The sequence below is a fragment of the Lycium barbarum genome, chromosome 10, assembly GCF_019175385.1.
Source record: "Lycium barbarum isolate Lr01 chromosome 10, ASM1917538v2, whole genome shotgun sequence".
Lineage (NCBI taxonomy): Eukaryota > Viridiplantae > Streptophyta > Magnoliopsida > Solanales > Solanaceae > Lycium > Lycium barbarum.
The window spans coordinates 4,171,148-4,192,630 of record NC_083346.1 but is presented as its reverse complement, the minus strand read 5'-3'; the positions used below and the strand labels follow the sequence as shown (position 1 = coordinate 4,192,630).

The 21,483-nt window shown below is 31.1% G+C and overlaps 2 protein-coding genes across 4 annotated transcripts; both read right to left on the bottom strand.

Annotated features, from left to right (window-relative positions):
• Positions 1–376: 376 nt before the first annotated feature.
• LOC132615317 (uncharacterized) lies at positions 377–6,947 on the bottom strand. The gene is made up of 16 exons (XM_060329897.1): positions 6,841–6,947; positions 6,573–6,651; positions 6,202–6,320; positions 6,083–6,118; positions 5,842–5,958; positions 5,627–5,746; positions 4,550–4,685; positions 4,176–4,346; positions 3,549–3,701; positions 3,351–3,457; positions 2,653–2,743; positions 2,397–2,538; positions 1,767–1,926; positions 1,544–1,660; positions 1,294–1,420; positions 377–613 (listed from the first exon to the last, which is right to left on the bottom strand). The coding sequence occupies exons 1-16, from the start codon at positions 6,945–6,947 to the stop codon at positions 377–379; spliced, it is 2,019 nt and encodes a 672-aa protein (XP_060185880.1).
• Positions 6,948–9,747: 2,800 nt separating this feature from the next.
• On the bottom strand, positions 9,748–19,819 carry LOC132615346 (probable rhamnogalacturonate lyase B). 3 transcript variants are annotated; one of them, XM_060329932.1, is made up of 17 exons: positions 19,647–19,819; positions 19,396–19,498; positions 15,954–16,029; positions 15,404–15,525; positions 15,269–15,319; positions 14,665–14,781; positions 14,397–14,516; positions 14,144–14,279; positions 13,658–13,828; positions 12,833–12,991; positions 12,633–12,739; positions 12,438–12,528; positions 12,184–12,325; positions 11,223–11,382; positions 11,000–11,128; positions 10,457–10,583; positions 9,748–10,201 (listed from the first exon to the last, which is right to left on the bottom strand). In XM_060329932.1, the coding sequence occupies exons 2-17, from the start codon at positions 19,482–19,484 to the stop codon at positions 9,959–9,961; spliced, it is 2,040 nt and encodes a 679-aa protein (XP_060185915.1). In that variant the 5' UTR covers positions 19,485–19,498; positions 19,647–19,819; the 3' UTR covers positions 9,748–9,958. The 3 variants fall into 3 exon arrangements, with proteins under 3 accessions (XP_060185915.1, XP_060185914.1, XP_060185916.1); XM_060329931.1 differs by having other exon boundaries at positions 19,396–19,495; XM_060329933.1 differs by lacking the exons at positions 15,954–16,029; positions 19,647–19,819 and having other exon boundaries at positions 19,396–19,495.
• Positions 19,820–21,483: the final 1,664 nt, after the last annotated feature.

Here is a 21,483-nt window from a genome sequence, read left to right as displayed (position 1 = left end):
ATCACAAAAAAAAAAAAAAAAAAAAAAAAAAACCAATTCTGCAAGTTTGAGACATAAAAGCATATGTAATAGACAAATCAAGTAAGTCAGTAAGGCAAACACTAGAAATTATTAGAGATAATAAACCGAAGACAAACAAACAAACAAAACTAAATACCAACGATGAGAGAATTTTATTAGACTGGTAATAATTGAATAGCAACATCCGTTCTCAAACACTAAACTACTCTCGAGAACAACATCCGTTCTCAAAACAATAATTGAATGGCAAAACTAAAAAAAAAATGACTATACCTATATATAAATTAAAAAATGATTGTGTATATTCCCTTGAGGGGGGAAAATCTATCTTCTAATTATCAAAATCCTCCTCTTTCTATTGTGAAGGACCTTCGAGACGAATATAATCATACATGAGTCCAGTAAAAGGACCATAAACTGATGCTTGCTTCAAATATATTATATTTTCACCAACATGAAGTTGAGTCCCCGGAAATTCAATATTGAAAATCATATATAATCCATGAATCCCATGTCTGGCTATTGCATTACTCAATCCAACTTGTGATGAATCAAACCACGGCCTTGGTTTTGAGGGAGTATTTATCCACACCTATAAATATAAAAATAAAAAGATATATTACCTTTATTGTTATGAACAAAATAATGAAAGTAAAAAGCGTAGACTAGTTACAATATTAACCGGTTACTTATTGTTTTAACCATGTTATCTATTCAATACTTGTAACATAAAAATTATATGTAAAGGTTAATAGCATTTTTGTTCCTTCTCTTGTTAGTAAATTCTTTTAATATTTCTAGTATTTGATTAAGCATATTCAACATCCAATTTCTTGAAATATAACTTAATGCTCCCTTTTCTTGAAAATATTCACAAATTGTCAGAATTACTAACAGTTCCACCATTTAATTACCTATGTATTATGTTAAGCTTGTATTGTTACTCATATATGAGGATAATTTACTTCTAAACTTAGTCTGAATATAAAAGTACACATTTTAACTAACTAAAGGTTAAAGGTGTTAGAGTCATATATTACAAGAACCAAAATCAGAATTTATCAATAACTAAGGAACCAACAAATACTATTTATCCCTCTATGTAATTAGTTACCATATAATGACTTGATTTCGTAATATGTTTTACATCATCCGTACATAAAACTTTAACTCATCTAATATTTGGTTTTCTCAAAATTCTCTTTAAATTTTTGTCTTAATTCATTTTAAAAACTAAAAGATGTTAGAATAGAAGTGAGGTTGATTTCTTACTAGCAAATGAGCATAGGATGCAGAAGCCAAAGATATACGAAGATAATAAGTGCCAGCAGGATCCACATTTTTAAGATCAAATGAAATTTGCCATGTCGTTGGTGAAAAACTCTTGTCCGTATTTATCCTGCAATATAAAAAAAAATTGAAAATATTTAAAAAAACACGGAATTATATGTGATTATGTTTTTAAAAATAATTAGACCAAGAAGTTAAAGAACCAACACTATCTATTTAATTAATTAATTACCTGTTTGCATGGGCAAAGAACCAATCTTTTCGAAAATCACTAACACCAACTTTGTATACTAAGTCTCCATTAGGATATAAATCCGTGTAACGATCCCATAAACCATATTGTCTAAACCTGTAATTAACAACAAATGATAATGAAATTAACTAAATTATTTATAAAAAAAATATAGCAGAGTTTTGTTTTATATAAAATAAAGTTAGGATTAATCGAAACTTACTTATGTACAGTACTGTTAATGTACAAATAATTTTGAAGACTAGGCAATGGATCGGGTATAAAGAATTCAGCAGCAGTTCTGTCTGGAAATCCAATTTCCCATAGAGTTGGAGCACTTCTTGGAGCTTCAAAAATTATTTGACCTAAATGTGTCTCCTTCCCTGCACCAATTAAATGATTTATTATAGAAATTGTATTATTCTAAAGTGTTTCATCAGTTGCATATTAAATGACACTTTTTCCTTATAGTCAGTTAAGAAAAGAATAATACTTTTGAAAACTCTTTTAACGTTAAAACTTTTTTGTTTTATCTTTGTAGTAGGTACGGGTTCGGCATGAGTCTAAACCCTGTAATTATCTTAAGAAAATTTGTTTAATATGTACAAAACTTAGTAACTCTAAAAAGCTAAAATTTAAAATCCATAAACTTTAAATCTAGGACATTCTCCCCTGGCAATAGAAACATTATTGCATGTTTAAGTTCAAAAACTCTAGGCACATGTCAAAAGTCTAGCCTTTTTTTCTTAAACTTCATGTTCACTTAATTAAATATCATCATATAAAATGAAGCGGACAGAATACCATAGAAATTAGAAAAAGTGGGGGTGGGAGGGGGAGGATTTTTAATTACCTTGTGTGATAGCCACATTAGAAGAGAACTTGTAATCTCCCATAACTCCAGGGACCCAAGAATATAATCCATAAACTCCAGGTCTGACATTATTTATCTTGAAGTTACCAGAATTATCAGTTTGAGTCCAAAATTGATAACCCTGTAGATAATAATAAGTAAAGCATAATAATTAAATTCTTACTGTAAAGTTACTGATCACCATAATACTCAAATTTCTGTATATATATATAAAATATAGACAAAAAGACATTACCTTAGTCTCACTTTGCCAAGATCCAATAACTCCACGTGCAGCAAGTCCAATATATGCATTCTTTGCAGGAAAAGCAGCTTTGTTTATGTACCTAATCAAATGAAATTTAAGAAACCCTTCAATTATATTAGGTTATAAATGATTTATCTTATATGTATAGAAGAAATTTTCACCATCAACGTTTGGTTATATGTAGGTACCTTTTAAGTGACTTGATAATGTAAAAAGTTTTTTTAATTATAAGTGTATAAACATTAAACTCAGTTATAATTACATCACTAATTAACTCGAGAATAACTTAAAAAGGGGTAATAACACTTTTGGTTTGTTAGTTATTGTTAAATTCTGATTTTAATCCTTATAATATCTTACTAAGTTATTGACTTGAAATATGCTCTTTTGATCCCTTTACTTGTGAATAATGACAAATTTCCTAAAATATTGACAGATTCAGCACTTAATTATCTATGTATTACGTTAAACTTGCATTGTTACTCTATATTTGCGGGGGATGTACTTCTAAAGATGGTCTAAATTAATATAATATAGTTCCTACACAAAAGGACCAATAACTTACATTTTAATTAATTAAAAGTTAAATATATTGAGTCATATATTACAAGAACCAAACTCCAAACTAGAGTTTACTACTAATAACTAAGGGGCCAAAAATGCTGTTATACGTAAACAATAATTACCAGTCATGGACCATTAATTGACCACTAACTGAGCCACGTTGATTTGCATGGGGATAATCTGTTGATGCTGGGAAATCATATGGCCATTTTTTAGTTTCTTCATTCATCTGCAAATTTGACAAAATTTTAGTATTTACTCAGATTTTTCGTAAAATAAATTAATTAAGTGAAATTAACAATATCGTAAATGGAGATTACCTGTCTTTTGGCATCTTCCCAAAGTATGCTATGATCACTGCTAGAATCTGAATTAACATAGAAAAATACTGGACCAAAAACTTTAGTCCATGCCTCTCCATTTGTTAGTGAAACTCCCAATTGTGGCCCTGCATAATGCGAACTGAAAAATACCTGTACAATAAAGGAGGTAAATTGCTCAAACATTTATAATTATTTAACTTACAAGACTATATTAGAAAAACGCAAATCTCCAACTGTCCTTAAAAATTGGTTCATCGGAAACGTTTTCAATAAACTTTTTGTCGGAAATCCCATATTTCCAGTAGATCGTCGAAAATTAACTCATTTGTAGTAGTAGTAGTGTATATCGCTTTTCACATAGTTTAACTTCTATACATGATAGTGTAAACTTCGTTACATTGTTTAGTATATATGTCCCATATTTCCGTCAGGAACGTCAATAGAAAAATTCACTCTTTTTTAGTAGTATTAGTAATATATATATATATATATATATATATATATCATTTCTCATAGAATTGACAAGATTGTAAAATTTGTTATAACGGTCAGTGTAAGTACTAAAAAAAATAAAAATTCTTTGTGGTTATATGATAATGTGTAGCTAAAAATATATGTACTTACAGCCATTGATGTTGGACCAACATGAGAGGTAAGATCTTGCTTCATAGGACCACCATTGCAATATTCATAACTTGGTGAAATTACCCAAAAACCCATGTGTGGAGTATCACTAATCCACCCATGAACTTTAATATTTTTTACCTCATCCGAATATTGGTACTTGTCATCAACCTATAGGGTAAACAAGTTACTTAAAAATTAGTAAGAATCTAAGATATATATATATATATATATATATATATATATATATATTGATGGTGTAAAAGATTTTTACGCTATTGATACGAAACTTGTTATTTGTTATTATAAGTCAAATTAACGTGATTTTTTACATTATCGGTGCATAAAACAGAAACTCAATAAAAATAAGCTACCTCATTTTTGAGTTTAGGGTTGGATGGATTTGTGAGTTTAACAGCTTCTTTAAAATCGAGAACTTGGCCACTTGCACGATCCTCTTCTGATGGCATTACCCTTTGCCTATCGTCTGATATTGCCATATAATGGAACCTAATCATAAAAATAGAAAAAGAATTCGTAAATATTACACAAGTTAAAATCCAACATAATAAGTATTATCCCTTTAATTTACATTTCTAGAAACATGCGAATTATTTACTTGAGCCGATGGTACGTGGAAAACAACCTCTCTACCTCACAAGGTCCTGTAAGGTCTGTGTACATTCTATCCTCCTCGGACTTTACTTGTGAGACTAATAGTGTGTTTGGCCAAGCTTATAAAAACAATTTATTTTAAAAAGTACTTTTAAAAAAAAAAAGTATTTTTCAAAAAAGGATTTTTGGCTAAAAGCAGTTTGTGGTTGACCAATTAATTTAAAAAGTATTTTTGAGCAGCAATTAGTGTTTGACCAAACTTATAAAAAGTGCTTGTGTATTTTTCTCAAAAGTACTTTTCAAAAAAGTTCTTTTGGACAAAAGCTATTTTTTTTAACTTCTGAAAAACTGCTTCTGCTACTCCATAAAAGCAGTTATTTTAAAGCTTGGTCAAACACCTCACTTTTTTTAAAATAAGTATTTATTAAAAAAATAAGTACTTTTTGGGGAAAAAGCTTGGCCAAACAGGCTATAAAGTGGGTATGCTGTTGTTGTTGTTGTAGAAACATGCAAATTTTCAATAGAATTTCAAATTTTTGCTTATCAGAAACGTTTATGAGGGTTTAACGGACTTTCTATCAGAAATTTTGATATTTCTACAAGAAGGTTAATATAAAAACGAACTTGAGAACGTCACACACACACACACAAATAACTCAAGCAGAAAGATAAAGCCTATTTGAATTTGTTATAGAAAAATGAGAAGTTAGACATTTATCATGGAGAGACAATCTTCAAATATTTTGCGTAATTTCACGAAATTTTTTAAAGCATTAAATTAAAGATTAATAATTGTAAGGGTAATAAAACTATATATAGAGTATTAATAAACTTACAGTGACTTTCTGAGCTTAATAGCAATTCTAGCTTCATCCAAGTTTAGATCAGGCCATCCTTTTAAGTGTTCAAATATTCCATATGAATAAAATCCAGAACTCCCACGCAGCATCACATACCTATATATTTATGATAGAAACCAACAAGTTTTCCATGTAATTTCACTATGTTATAAAAAAACACTTTTAATTTTCTAAAATAAATTAAATCTCACCTTTTGTCAACGTTTAGAGGAGGATTGTTACCACTCGAAGGATCGTAGATTTTTTTGAAAGAAACTTCGACTTTGTTAACATCTTGTGCTATCACACTAAACTTTGACGCAAAAAGCCTGCCAAAAAAATTAAAAAGGTGTACATAAAATTCTTTTTTTACAAAAAAGAAACACATATTTTGTTATGTTACTGAGTTGAAGAAATTATATAACATAAAAATGTGAAAACAAAAATTCTTACGTGTCAAATTTACCACTCCACACAGTATCCCAATATCTGCAGTTTTAATAAATACAAGAAAATAGCTTAATTACACGTAAGAATTTTTAAAAAGGAAGGAAAAAGAAATTGTAGCTTACCCCCTCTGTGTTTCTTGTAAGGGTTCGAGGAGATTATCGATCCCATTATATTTAACTCCAACAATTGCTCCAGTGGGATTAGTTAAAGAAAGTTGCACAATGCCATTATCAATTACCACCTGATAAATAAGTAAAAACATTGGCTCATAAATTCATTAACACCTTTGTCATAAAAAGCTTCAAACTTACACGGAGTAGTTAACTATTATTAACTTAATTAGTTAAATAATACTTCTTAGAAACAAGTGATAATTGACAATTTTTTCCCAGGTAAAACATAAATATTAGGACAATAATGATCACGACTAAACGTAGATTATACGATGCGGATAAAGTTAAGCAATCGTATAAAAAAAAAATCAAAGTATTACATAGCCAGTTGTGATAGTCATTGTGACAGGAGGAGAAACTTGTTGCAATTTGCCACCCTCTTTGGCTTGAGTACTGTTCCTGTAATTTAGAAAAGGAAATAACAATAAATAAATAAGTTAATCATTAATTTCAAGTAATTAATTCAAATATTGTATGTAACAAATACATTAAACTAACATATTTTTATTATAAAAGAAACTGAAGCTGAAGCTTCTGTTTATTTCATGAAAATTAGAAAGAAAAAAGTGGAAGCTTTTAGTATAATACCTATCATGGTGCACCCTTGAACCATTGACAAGCAAGAAAAATTGGAAAACAATAGCAAACCACCACAAAACTTTTTTGTGTTGCTTTTTGAAGCTCATCTTTTCCATCTAACACTGCAACTCAACAAACATCAACATTAAAAAAAGCCCATGCATAAATATTATCAAAAACCAACATGTTAAGGTATAACATATTAACCGGCTTAACAAAAGGCTTTAAGTTATATATTATAAGACGGTATAGAATATTACACTTTAACCGGCTTCAACATGTTAAGGTATTACATATTAGGTCAGCTAAAGTTGATAATGTAAAGAAAATTATACATTATTAGTGCACAAAATTTAAACTCTAGACCAGAAATATTATCACAAGGCATGTGATAAAAAACAACATAACGCATAAAAAGTGAGAATTAAAAAAAGTGAACATATATCGAGGAAGAAAAAAAGTTGATGAACCGTAAGACAAAGCAAAACTTGTCTTCTAAAATCGAAATAATTAGTGAAAAGAACAGGTACGTTCTGTGGGTCTATATATAGATACTTATTTACTAGCCTTATAGACGGTTTGAGTTTGTACTTTGTAGTATGTAAATTGTTAAGTACACTACGGACGAATTCGTTGTTTAATTTCTCCAAATTTAGCCCAAGTAAAATGGAATTTTTTTTTTTCAATGAAAAATGGAAAGTTGAACTTTACTTTTACTAGCTATTTAAGTATTTACACAGCTGACCTATATATGTCTTACTTTTCGAGGAAAACTGCAGATTAATTTGTATTTCTTCCAACACAAGGCAGTTGCATGGAATAAAATAAGCTTATCATAATTGCCAATATATGTGAATGTTTTTATTTATTTATTTATTTATTTAACAAGTAGTAAATTTTAACATAACGTCGGGGCAGGGAAAAAAAAGGGTTCGGCTTACGCAAATGTTCCTTATTTAAGTTACCATTTAAATTTTATCTTTATTTTTAGGGAAAAGGTGCAAATATACCCCTCAACTTTGCGATTTAGAGATGATATATCTCTCGTTACAAAAGTTGTGTATATATACTCCTGCCGTTACAAAATGGTGCAAATATACCCTTTTCGCCGACGGAAGTTTTTTTTTTTTAAATCATTTAGGTTATTTTTTAATTAAAAAATTCCACGTGACTTTAAAAAAATTCTACGTATTTTTTTTAGTAGACATATTTTTCTAAAGCCATGCTAATTATTTTCTGGTGTATCGGGTATGATTCGTTTAAAAAAATATCTCCTTCACTTTAAAAAAAATAGTCTACCCATTTTTTAACAAACCAGACCTGACCCATCAGGAAAAAAAAATTACTATGTAACTTTAGAAAAATATGTCTACTAAAAAAAATGGGTAGACTTTTTTTTAAATTAAAAAATAGCCTATATGATTTTTTTTTTAAATTCTGTCAGCGAAACGGGTATATTTGCACTACTTTGTAAAAGCAGGGATATATTTGCACAATTATGTAACGACAGGGGTATAAATACACCACTTTTGTAACCAGGATATATCTACTCTAATCGCAAAGTTGAGAGGTATATATTCACATTTGTCCTTATTTTTAAGACTTATGCAAACATAGCTTTTGAAACTATCATCTAACGTCTACACCGTGGTCTAACGTTTTTTTATAAGTTTTTCAGTTCATTCAAAGGGTCTCTTATACTTATAGAAAGTTTTGTTAAATAAATAAGGAAAGTCAACAAAAAGTCCACGGAATAGAAAAAAGGAAATTTTTCTTTCCTTAAGTTTTAGTATCTTTTTTACGTACCGGCCATAAAATATGCCTTTTTTACTTTTTAGTTCTCAAGAATACCGTCTAAACAAAACTTAGTTCCAAACGGCACAAAGTTGGCTTTGGAAAATGGGTGAATATAAATAGAAGGATACTACCCAAGTGCAAAACTCCAAGGGCGTTGTGGAATGATTGGAATGTTTACATGTGGTAATTCAAATTAGTCAGGTTAGTAAATTGCGAATACAAAAAAAAAAAAAAAATGTAGTAGAATACACGGTGTTTGCTTATTTTCGTTTAATTCGATTCAACCATATGATTTCTCTCTTATTACAGGTTAAAATCAAATAATGTCTACGTGATTGAAATATAGGATTCACATATGCAACCACTTGAACCTTCCTTATGTTGCTCCTCTTGATCCTTTCATTGTGAGTAGTGCAATTTGAGTATGAAATATATGTCCTTTACAAATAGGCAAAAGTCATAGATGGATCCCTGAACTTGCCCTGATTTTTTATCTAGACCCCCTAACTGAAACGTTGACCATTTGAACCCCCGAACATAAGATAAACTGTGTCATTTGAACCCCCTCGTGCCAGCTGGCACACGCGTGAAGCTCACTGCTTTAAACAGAGCGTGAGAGACCAACGTTTCAGTTGAGAGGTCTAGATGAAAAATTAGGACAAGTTCAGGGGTCCATATATGACTTTGGTCTTACAAAAACGCATGACTTGATAATGTTTAATGACTGTTTCAGTCATTTCTTGAGTTGCTGATAAGCGGTATACATTATCAACGAGCCACCTTCCTTTCTAACAAATAGGGTAGATGCACACCAAGGCGACACACTGGCTCCCAAAGTTTGAACCCTCATTTAAAACTCCCAATTAGAGTTAATGTCATTTCGAAAGCCAAAAACTTAGCTTAAACACATAATATAAAATCTTAACTTAAGACTGTAACATTTAACTTCAGCATTCATGATGAAATAAAAGTGGTAACCCATTATATTCACGAAGCCTCTAAACAGTGCAAAAATGAATTTCTGAAACTTGTCCCGTAGTTGACTAGTAATGTATTAATGATACTTGCGATAGGAGAATATCATTTAAATTTTACAGGTTCAAAATTAGTAGATTAAGCTATCATAAAATTTTCAGGCACTTTGCTCGATTAAAACAACCATCAACAGCTAATTACCTACACTTACAACATCCAAGAAAGAGTCTACAAAATCAACTTCAATTTTCTTGACTATCTTCTAGATCCTTTAAAATCTATCAACATGTATAATATAACCCCATAATTGACGTCATATAAAAAATGTTTAAGCTCAATAACTTATGTCGATTAATCAATTGCTTTCTGGAGGTCCTTCAAATCGAATATAGTCATACATGATTCCTCTAAAAGGCTCGTCACTCCTAGTTTGCTTGAGATACATAACATTGTTTCCAAAAACAAGGAGAGAGCCCGGAACATTTATAGAATATAACCTGTATAATCCATGAATACCATGTCTTGCTATCGCGTTATCCTTGCCTATCAACCCTGTCGTATAATGAGGAGCATCTGTGTCTGGATCATTGAATTGAACCTAAAACATTGGCACAAAACGTACTTAGTCGGAAAAAAATACGAATATATAATATCTAGAAATAGCCCGCTGGCCATTTTTAGGCCCTGCTTTTGGCAAGTAGCCACTTTCTGGGAGTTTCAAATTTCACATATGAAACTTCATGAAAGTGGCTCTTAATTTATTACAGGACTGAAAAGTGGCTATTTGTCAATATAACCTGAATATACTTGGTTAGTTACAAGGAAAACGATTGAGAAGATTATTAGTCCATACTTGCAATTCAGCTTCATGTGCTGAGGCTAATGCTAGTTGAAGAGTATAATTTGATGATTGGTCAACATCTTCAAGATCAAATTGAACTTGCCATGTTGTTGGTACATAACTCTTGTTTCCATCTTCACTGTATATATCACCAAAGTCAAAATTAAGACTATAAAGTAAATCAAAATATGCAATGTTCAGTTCACTTTCGGTGCAGTTGGCCATGTAATACATAGAAGGTGTATTTGATATGACGGGAAAAAAATTCAGTGAGGAAGTAGTTTTCTGGTGTTTGATTATGAGAAAACATTTTTTCATGAATACTGACTTGTATCACGCTAAGCACGCTCAGAAGTTCCGTTTATTATGCAAAGGGAAGGTTCTAATGATAAAAGTAGTGTTGCTTGGACCCTTCAAAATACTATCGGGTGAGTTTCAGATCCTCAAAATGTTATGCATTTTGGATGACCTGATACAGGTGCAGCGACATTTTTGGAGGGTCTGAACAACATAGGATAAAAGACACTAAAGGGTGTAAAGATGTTGTGAACATACTTGATAATATATCTATTGACATGAGCAAAGAACCAATCTGTTTGATAGTTGCTTGATCCAACACTATAAACCAAATCATTATCAGGGTAAACCTCTGTATACCTATCCCATAATCCATATTGCCTAAACCTGAAAAAACCAACAAAAAAACATTTCAGATTATGCAAAATAAACCAACATAAAATAGACACAAAATTAGCTATTTAAATGAAATTTTACTAACCTCTCTTCATTATTTGCAGCATATAATTGGTTTAAGAGTGTTGGTTGTGCATTAGGGATGAAGAATTCAGCAGCAGTTCTATCAGGAATTCCAATTTCCCACAATGTTGGACCATTTCTTGGAGCATCATATACAAGAGTTTCTACCCTTTTTCTTGATCCTGCTTTATCCATAAGCATATTAGATATGTACAAAAATAAAATATTACTTATAGTCAGAACGGATCGCCTAAACTAGTATATAACAGAGAGGCGACAATTTCATTAATTGTTGGCCATTTTGATCCTTTGGAACAACTCGATAGAATTAGTAGATTGTTCTAGGAGGCCATTCTTCCAACGGAACAGAAGAGATTTGTCATACCATCCAGATATTACAATACTGCAACGTAGTTACAACATGTTCAATTGAAACCAACATTTTTACAGGAAGCATAAATGTATATGTGAAAAATCAATAAAATTTCGATTGGTACTAAGTTCTGAACCCGTAATTTTAAAATTGCAATGGATTTAGAAGTGAGAACTTAAATATTGAACTCATCAAATTTAAACTCTGGATTCGCATTCACTTGTCACTCTGTTCCAAATCAGATATCTTTTTCGGTAACCAAAGCCTAAATATCAAGGCAAAAGAAACATTGACTTCGAATATCACTCACTATTTGATGTAAATGGAGGAGTAATTAAAACATTACTCCCTCCGTTCTGGTTATGAGATACACTTTCCTTTTTAACCTGTTCCAAAGAAATGACACACTTCTAAATTTTACACTTCTCATTTTACCTTTAATAATGAGCTTATGACATGTTTAAGAGGACAAGCTTCAAACATTATATAATTACACAAAAGCTATGGAGTGTTTTAAACCAGACGTTTCAAACAAGTTCGTTTCTTTCGTAAACTCTGTACTGATTCAAACTTTGTCACTTAAATTGAAGCAAAGAAACTATTTGCAAACCTGGTGTGACAATGATGTACGGATCATACATGTAATCTCCAATATAACCAGGGATCCAAGCATACAAACTATAGTTCCCTGGAATGACATTCTTGATCAAGAAGTAGCCCTCACTATCTGCTTGAGTCCAAAATTGATAAGCCTAAAGAACAAAGGCAAAAAAAATGCTGTTGTTTTTTTCAATTTGAAGTAAAAGCTAAAAATTTGCAAAAAAACAAATTAAAGGAGGAACAAAGATTAATATAAAAGTTGACCTTGTTTTCTATTTGCCAAGATCCAACATCTCCAGGAGCAGCCAGTCCGATGTAAGCTGAGTTTGCAGTAATGAGACTTTGGCTAACATAGCTAGTACAAAGAAAGAAGATAGAATTATAGATTCTTAATGATCATAAAAAAATCACACCTTTTTTTTTTTACAAAATAGTGGAGCAATTTTATGTTAAATGTACCTATCTCGGACAAGTAGTCTGCCACTTACAGTTCCCCGTTGATCAGCTCGAGCAAAATCTTCCGAAAGAGGGAAATTATATGGCCAATTTTCAGTTTCTATGAACATCTGTTTGTAAAGTTGAGTGAAAACAATTATAGTATATATTTGCACTTAGAAAGATATATTAAAAAAAAATTCAAGAAAGTTGTAATACGATACCTGTTCTTTTGCATCAGTCCACAGTGTGAGAGTATCTTCCTCATCAGATGAAAGTGAATTTATGTAGACAAAAACAGGGCCAAAAACCTTTCTCCAGAGCTCTCCATCTCTAAATTTCAGTCCCAAAATTTCTCCAGCATAATGTGTACTAAAGAACATCTGTTACAAAAAATAACAAGAATTGTGAGTACTCGATAAAATAGCCCGGTGTGTGTTTGACCATAAGGTTAAAATCCAGTTCTCCCCCTTAACAGTAGAACTAGGAATGACCAGAGTTTATTGAGTTTGACTCATAGTGACCATTTATCAAAGAATGGCACTGGTCAATCTCGAGAAACAATGTTAACACTTAATACTTACCCAATTTACTTTTTGAAGTTCAATTGTTTACTGATAAAAATGAATAGGGTAAATGAAACATTTATCAAAAGAAAATAAGAAAGATATTGATGCACAACATAACGAAAGTTGAGTTTCAACGATCCATAACATAACGAAAGTTGAGTTTCAACCATCACTTGTAGTGACACCCGTCATAGTGGGCTTGCATTTAGGCCAGCCGTGAGCTACTGGCACACGGGAATCCAGTATCCGTCACACCACATCACCACGTCCCAAGTTTGAGCCCAATGAGTGTTTTTTTCTCATAATAAAATTGCGCAGGGTGTTTACACCAAATCATATTAGCTAACCACAATTAAAGTGACTTGATAAGATGATGACATACAAATTTCATAATTAAGTAACAAAAGTTTAATGCAAGCATATGTCATGTACCTATTGGTTTGGTGTAAATACGTTTTTACATATCCATAAGTTACTTACATTCATGTTTACTGGGCCGGTATGAGAAGTAAGGTCTTGTTTGACAGGCCCACCAGTTCTAAACTCATCTGTTGGTGTAATCATCCAAAACCCAGTTCGTGGATTTGGGCTTATCCATCCATGGACCCGATTATCCTTGTTATCACAAGAGTACTGATATTTATCATCAACCTAAAACACATAAACTTTCAATGGATAATTACAAAATTTAGTGTAAAAACTAAACTAACGCTATATAATGAGCTAAATTTATTAGGGTCATTTGCACTTTTGTCCCTAGTTTGTGTTGGTCTGTAATTTTTGCTCTTCAAAATCGAACTTATGCCTAGAGAGGTAGTGCCAGGTCCCTTAAAAAACTTATGTCCTGCTATGCATAAGTTCGATTTTGAAGGACAAAATGAAAGACCAACCCATTTGAAGGACAAAAATAAAGACCTTATGAAGGCCAAACCGTGCAATTACTTAATTTATTAGTATGAAATTTACCTCCCCTTTGATGAAAGAATTAGTTGGGTTAGTAAGAAGAACAGCTTCTGGATAATCAAGTTTTTGGCCCATTTCACGATCGTGGGCTGTTGGCATAATCCTTTGCCTTTCATCTGAAATTGCCATATATTGGAACCTGGCCCAACAATTGAAAACTCTTAACTTAAAAAAGCATTTAAAAAAATATGAATGTGCAATTAATAATAATAAAGAAATAAAAAATAGAGTAATGTTTACAATTTGAGTTACGTACAATTTTTCATTGAGCTTGAAGACTATTCTTCCTTGGTAAACATCAATATCTGGCCATCCTTCTAAGCGTCCCAAAATTCCATAACAGTAAAATCCAGAGTTTCCTCTTAGAATTATAAACCTAAAATAAGAAAAAAGAACCATTTAATTTTCGATAGTTTAAGAAATTATAAATGCTACTAATAATAAAAGTTGGACACTTGAGTAAAAACAATAATTTCGTAAAAAATAGGACTTAAAAGTAATGTGAAAAATTAGATTACCACCACCTTTTGTCAATATTCATAGAAAGATGTGAAGCATTTATAGAATCCCAAGTCCTTGTGAATGAAAGCTCCACTTGATTTTCATCTTCCATAATAACCTTAAAATCTGTTGCATAAAGTCTGTATACCAACATGACGTAGAAACACTTAGTTTATCAAATTCAAATATAGAGTGAAAATGTTATGATCAATTTTACTGTTCGTTATACTTTTGGATTCATTCATATTCCCATAGTTAGAAGATGGTTTCGTATTTTTTTCCTTATCATTAAGGGGGCTCCAGCATAAAAGATGGACTTTTCATGTCAAAGTACTTTAACGAAATGATGTTCAAAAGTCTAAACTTACCTTATCTAATAGTACTTTTTAAATTATGGACTCCAAATGTCAAAATACTTCAAGATAATAAAGTTCAAATTTAGCTATCAACCTTTTACCATGGACTTCACGTGTCAAAATAAGAGCTCCATTAGAAGTCAAGAGCAAAAACAAGACTTTATTCTAATGCCAACGAAGTAACAAAATTTGACTTATCCAATTACCTTTACGAATCAAAATTTGTAGAAACAAAAAAAAAGAAAAATATAGAACAAGAAGAAGACTTAACTTGTCAAAAATTCCTTTTTCTGCTGGTTTGTTCCAAACAACATCCCAATACCTAAAAACAAATTCAAGTATTCAAATTAAGTGAATATATTATGACTAAGAAAAATGAAGTAAATAAAAGGTTATAAGGACTTGCCCTCTGTTATCATCTTTGTTTTCATCTTCCAATAAATTATCAATCCCATTATATTGTATTCCAGTGACCATTCCCCCAGGAACAGAAAAAGTGATATTGAACAGACCATTATTCACCACCACCTTCAAAAGGAAAAAAGAAATTGAATAAAAGAATAAAAATGTTAGATCAATCAACTTTATGTCAATTTTATACTAGTTGAAATTTATTTGGTCCATTTTTCATATACCAAATAACATATCGTCTAAAACAAATTATTAGGGGGATTTTAGAGTTAAAATTTCTTTAAAATTCGTGCTTATTCTCACATAAGTGTACGAGGAGAAATACTATAAACGGAAAAATTTAAATAAACATACAAGAGAGGGAACGAAATGGGAATTCTTGCAATTTAGACCCTCAATATTCTGAAACTATAATTATCAATTATCATCCTTCCAAATTTCCTTTTTATTTTTCTTTCTAGTTTATCTCTGAGAAAGAGTAGAATTGAAAAGAAAAAAGAAAAAAAAAGTTGAAAGATTTAAAAGGTGGTAATAGAAGATTTTACATAATCATCCAGTGTAAGCAATTGCACTGGTGGAAAAGACTGTTGGTCGAGTTGGCTTTTTTTCTTAAATAATTTCCTGCAAAACAATTCCCAAAAAGAAAAAAGAACAAAAATTAGGAACCAAGTAATAGGGAATCTAGAAAATGACTGTGACAGTCAGTGGCGGAGCCACACTATGTCAAGGGTGTTCATCCGAACCCCTTCGGCGGAAAAAAATACTGTTTTTACAAAGTTAAAAGTTATTTTTGATGTATATATAGTAGATGTTGAACCTCCTTAGGCTTCTTCTTATGTTTATTTTTTTATATTTTGAAACCCCTCGGCAGAAATCCTGACTCCGCCACTGATAACAATATGTGATATGATACATAATTAACGGTCTCGCGTTTGAGCCTCGTGAAAAGAAAATTTATTGATAAGCAACGTTCCCCTTTAATGAGTATATGTTGCACGTACCCAGTTAGTCGGGCTATTGAGTATGGATGATTAGGACACAAATGAAACCCAATAACCAATAATAAAAACAGTAGCCTCAATCCGAACTAGTTGAAAATTGGAATCAGCTATATGAATCATAACTAACAAGAAAATGTAAAAAATACTAGAAATTCCCTATATATGTGTTACTGGCATATAAAAATCTGAGGGCAAAAACACAATAACCAGTAAATGAAGTGAAATCTCTTCTAATGCTAGAAAAAACTAGAGAGAACAAAAAGACAAGAGCATTCTCTTAACATTTTTGAGACACTATTTTTTTTTTAAGGGAAAAGGTGCAAATATACCCCTCAACTTTGCGATTTAGAGCAGATATATCCCTCATTAAAAAAGTGATGCATATAATACCCCTTCCATTACGCAAATGGTGCAAATATATCCCTGTCGTTACACAAATGATGCAAATATATCCTTTTCGGTGCCAAATTTTTTTCTCAAAATCATTTAGCTTATCTTTTAATTAAGAAAATGTCACGTGACTTTTAAAAAAAATAAGTCTACCCATTTTTTTTAGTAGACTTATTTTTTAAAAGCCACGAAGCAATTTTTTTCTAGTGGATTATCTCGTTCGTTTAAAAAAAAAAAACCTACCTATTTTTTTATAAATAAACCCGACCCACTAGAAAAAAAAATTACCACGTGGCCTTAAAACAATAAGTCTACCAAAAAAAACAGGTAGACTTATTTTTTAAGGCAACGTGGAATTTTTTAAATTAAAAAAAAACTATTTTTTTTTAAATTATGTTAGCAAAAAAGTTATATTTGCATCATTTGTGTAACGAAAGGGGTATATATGCACCACTTTTAACTAGGGATATATTTGCAACTTTTCCTTTTTTTAATATTGTTTTGAGAAGTATAATATTGTTTTGAGAAGTATAAATTTAGTCAAAAGTCGGACTATGGAGTCACAAGTACCAAAGAAAAGTGAGATTCCTCATTCACGGGTTGTTCTTTCTTCTTGTCTTTACCAAGATCACCTGGCTCTGCTGATTGAGTAGCTCTTTGGTTCAATATTAAAAGTTTTACTTAATTTACCAAGTTTAATTAGCTGCAGAGTCAAAAAATTTACTAAAGAGAATCAAATAAAGAAAGATAAACACACAAAAAGGCCAAGATAGGATTCAAAATATTAGTTATTGTAGAAATATTAGTTATATCAGATATACAAAATAAATTTACCTATCTACACTGTGTCACTACTAAAAAAATCTTTATTTTCCCACTGATTTTTCATTGAAAAATGTTCAGTGACTATTTCCAACCGAATGTAGGTGGAAAACTTAAATACTAGTGTTTTCACACGGAAAAAGTAGGCAGTTTCCCAGCGTTTCAGTGGGAATCTGTTTTCCACCATCCGATTTCCCAGTGAGCTGGTTCGGTGGAAAATCATGTTTTATGGCATAAATTTCCTTTGGTGGATAAGTCCGACGACTCAGCAGCAGTGCAGAATTGAGTTTCTTGTCCGGTGGATCTGATCTATAGTTAGGGGGCAATACATACCAAAAGGCCACTGAATGTCGGTGTCAAAAATATTTTTTTCTAGTAGTGTGTAATTTTTCCAGCAAAGGAGTAATTATGTTAACCACTTAATTTAATCTAAACAGAATTCTTTCCTCGTAATTAAGGAATAGCGTATTAATAAATGTCATCTCAAGAAGGTGAAAATACCTTTCTCTGCGCAGAAGAAAACATATGTCATAACTCATATGCCATGAATGCCCTAAAGTTAGGGGTAGTGCACATGTAAATTCTAAGTGGTTCACAAGTTCACCATCAAAAAAAAAAAAAATCTAAGTGGTTGAAGGAATTAGATAAAGAATGTTTTTGGAAAAATTTAAATTCTTTTCCTCTTTTTCTCCCTTTATAATGTTTTTTTAAAGACATGTTCACGGGAATCGTATCGTGTTGTGTGAAGAGGAGTAAAAAGTAAAACAAGATGATAGGACCATGTATAAATTAGGTGAGGTGAATCTTTTCAATGGAAAGATGACAAAGTTAGTTCATATGAGAACGAAAATAAGTGTGAAAATGGCAAATAGTTGGATCACTTCACTTTACAAGTGTCATTCGGTCAAATTTTAAATTTATTTTGAAAATATTTATATTTAAAAAATCGGATTTTATTTGACATGTTTTCTCAGTGACATACTTTTATAGCGAGAAAAATATTATAACATGTTAAAAACTACAAATTTTAAATTGTTTTAAGTGTTGATAGAGCCACAATAAAGAGAAGAAAATGCAGAAGGTACAGAAAATTTCCAATTTTTGTTTAATAAACGGAACAAGAGAGTTTAGATTTGATCATCCCTTCACTGTTAAGATTTTTGTGGGAGTGGAGGAATACCTAATTTAGAGAAAAAGAAAAGAAACAGAGGATGAAAAAAGAACAATAAATAGAGAAATAAAAGAAAGTGTGAATTCTCCATAATCACCCTTCACCTAGAAGTTAAATTGTGTTAAGGAATACAAAGTATTCTCGTATAGGAAACACGAAAACAGAATAGCAGTTGTACTTAACAAATAGTGGCTTAGTGGGTAATAAAATGGGTAAAATTATGAGAAGCATTATTTAAATTTCAACAAAGACTGAAACCATGATCATTTTAGTACTCCTTATTTATTTTTCCTATCTATCTATAGTCTTGATGGCGGAGTTATACGATTTTTTATAATAGCATATTAGTTAATCAATGAAATAGTCGAGGTGCGCCAACTAAGTCCGACGCTACTCTTATTAAAATACAAAATTATCAGCCCAACTAAGACAACAAACTCTATTTACCCTGAATGTGTTGAGTAAAGCACAAGTTGACAGAAACAGACATTAAACATACAAAATCTTAGTCTATTCTTAAATTTAATGCAGGTCAAATAACAGAACACTAAAAATGGAGTTATTATAATTAAAACAAAATTAAAGAAAAGTAAAGAAGCTAACTCTCTTGTTAATGAAGATTCAGCCAGCAAAGAAAACTGAAGAAAAATGCCCAATAATCCAAGAACAGAACTCCATTGCCTCTTCTTCATTTTCTCACCTTCTACTAAAAAACAAAGAAACATTAACATATATATATATATATATACACATACATACAAATTAGTTAAAACAGGAATCATTTTCTCGTACACAACGAAAAAAAAAGGTCTAAGAAGAAACAAAAGAACATATATAAAAGAAAATGCATATACCTGTGTTGTGTGTAGAGTGTGGAGAAGGCAAGACAAGAAGAAGCAAAAAGTTCTATGTTTTTTTTTTTCAGGATTAATTCTCTTGGGATGCTTTTGGGTTTTTTGTCTTGTTTTTTTACTGGGGGGTGGGTGGTTTTTTGTTTGTGGTGGTTGGGGGGGGGGGGGGGGAGGTGGTGGTGGTCCTGGTGGAGTAAAAAATATTGATGGAAGTTCTAGTGAGAAATCTTAAAAGAGTAATAAAAGCGTTACAAGGTTTGTTTGAGAGATAAATTCAGGACTTTTCTTGGGTTTATATAGAGAGCTAATTGAGCATTTATTGGTGTTTTAACGAATCATTAAATTAACTTAAGTTTGAATGGTTAATTCCATTCAAAATTTCTTACTATCCCCCAACTTCCCTAACCCATGATCATTAACTCAGTTTCACACCGCGTAGAGCCTATTTTAAAGAAGGGTGTTTGCTACTGAAAATATGCTAAAATTCGAGATCTTTAGTTAAGGGCAAAAGGATCTTATTCATCCCCCACCACATTCTTAGTGGTAACTGGATGTATTTTTTATTAAAAAATAATGACTAATAGTTGCTTATAAGTAGCATTAGCAACTTGAAAATGAGGGATATAACCTGCTAGAACAAGTTAAAATACTATGATAAAGTCAGACTCCTTTTTTTGTAGCTTTGTTTGTCTGAATATTTTTTTACTGATATAGAAAACATAGTATAATATAACATAACATAAAAAGTCGATTTTTAAAGAAAAAACTGACTATTATGATGTAATATTGTTATAAAAGATAATTGTCACAAAAAGGTCTAACTATAGTATAGAACTTTTCTTACATTAGCAGTGTATCTAAGTTAAGTCCTAAAAGAAAGTCAAGATACATTAATGATTTTATTGCAGTAATTTTTATCTTGTCAGATTAATATTTGTCTGATCATGAAATCTACTTTTTTTCACTTAAAATTTCTTCTGAAAGGAGATTAAGGATATTAATCGAGCAATTTATGAAATCTTAAGTAAAAATATGTATAGAGTAAGTACTAAGAAGTGTAACCATTCCCTTTAAATCTTTGATTAAACTAGGTCCTGATTCCTGAGTAGTGTTTTCATAGTTGGTATTTTAGTATTTTACCTTAGGCTTAAATGCTTGTACGTTGCTTACTTGCTTTGATGTTATTAATGTTAACATGTTAACATTATTAAATCTAGAAATGTGGTATTCAGTCATGATCCAAGTCCATGTAACATATTGTTCGCTATGGGTGTAGACCAACACGAATTTATTTTTCGGCATGCATACAATGTGAACTCACTTATAAAATTCTCCTATTTCTTATCTCATTCTGATGTGGAATTTGCCAAAGGTGTGATATGCACCCCATCTTCAGAAATTTATCAGTCTAGAAGCCTAAATTAAAATCCTGCTTGACCCACCCCTCATCAGTCCGCTCTCCATCAGCGACGTCACATATTTGGTAATTTTTGCTCCTTTGGCTATTAATTCTTCTTATATTTAATGATGTAGTTGGTAATTCAATTGTTTTGGCAAATACTAGAAGTTTGGGGTAGTTGGTTTTATGGTTTAAATCTTGACTATATTCACCTAATACTATGTGCAGTGTTAGGACGATTAGCATAGGGACCAACATATGAATATTTAGTCCTGTCAACGTATCATGTATGAAAGAAGAAAAGGCAAAAATTGAAGACTCTCAATGTGTAAAATCAAACTACAGGTTTTTTGAGGTAGAAAAAAATTAAATTACATGAGCAGTTAACCGTATTTTACGTCTAGAATTAGTAGTAATTTTATCTCTTTCATAAAGGCAACT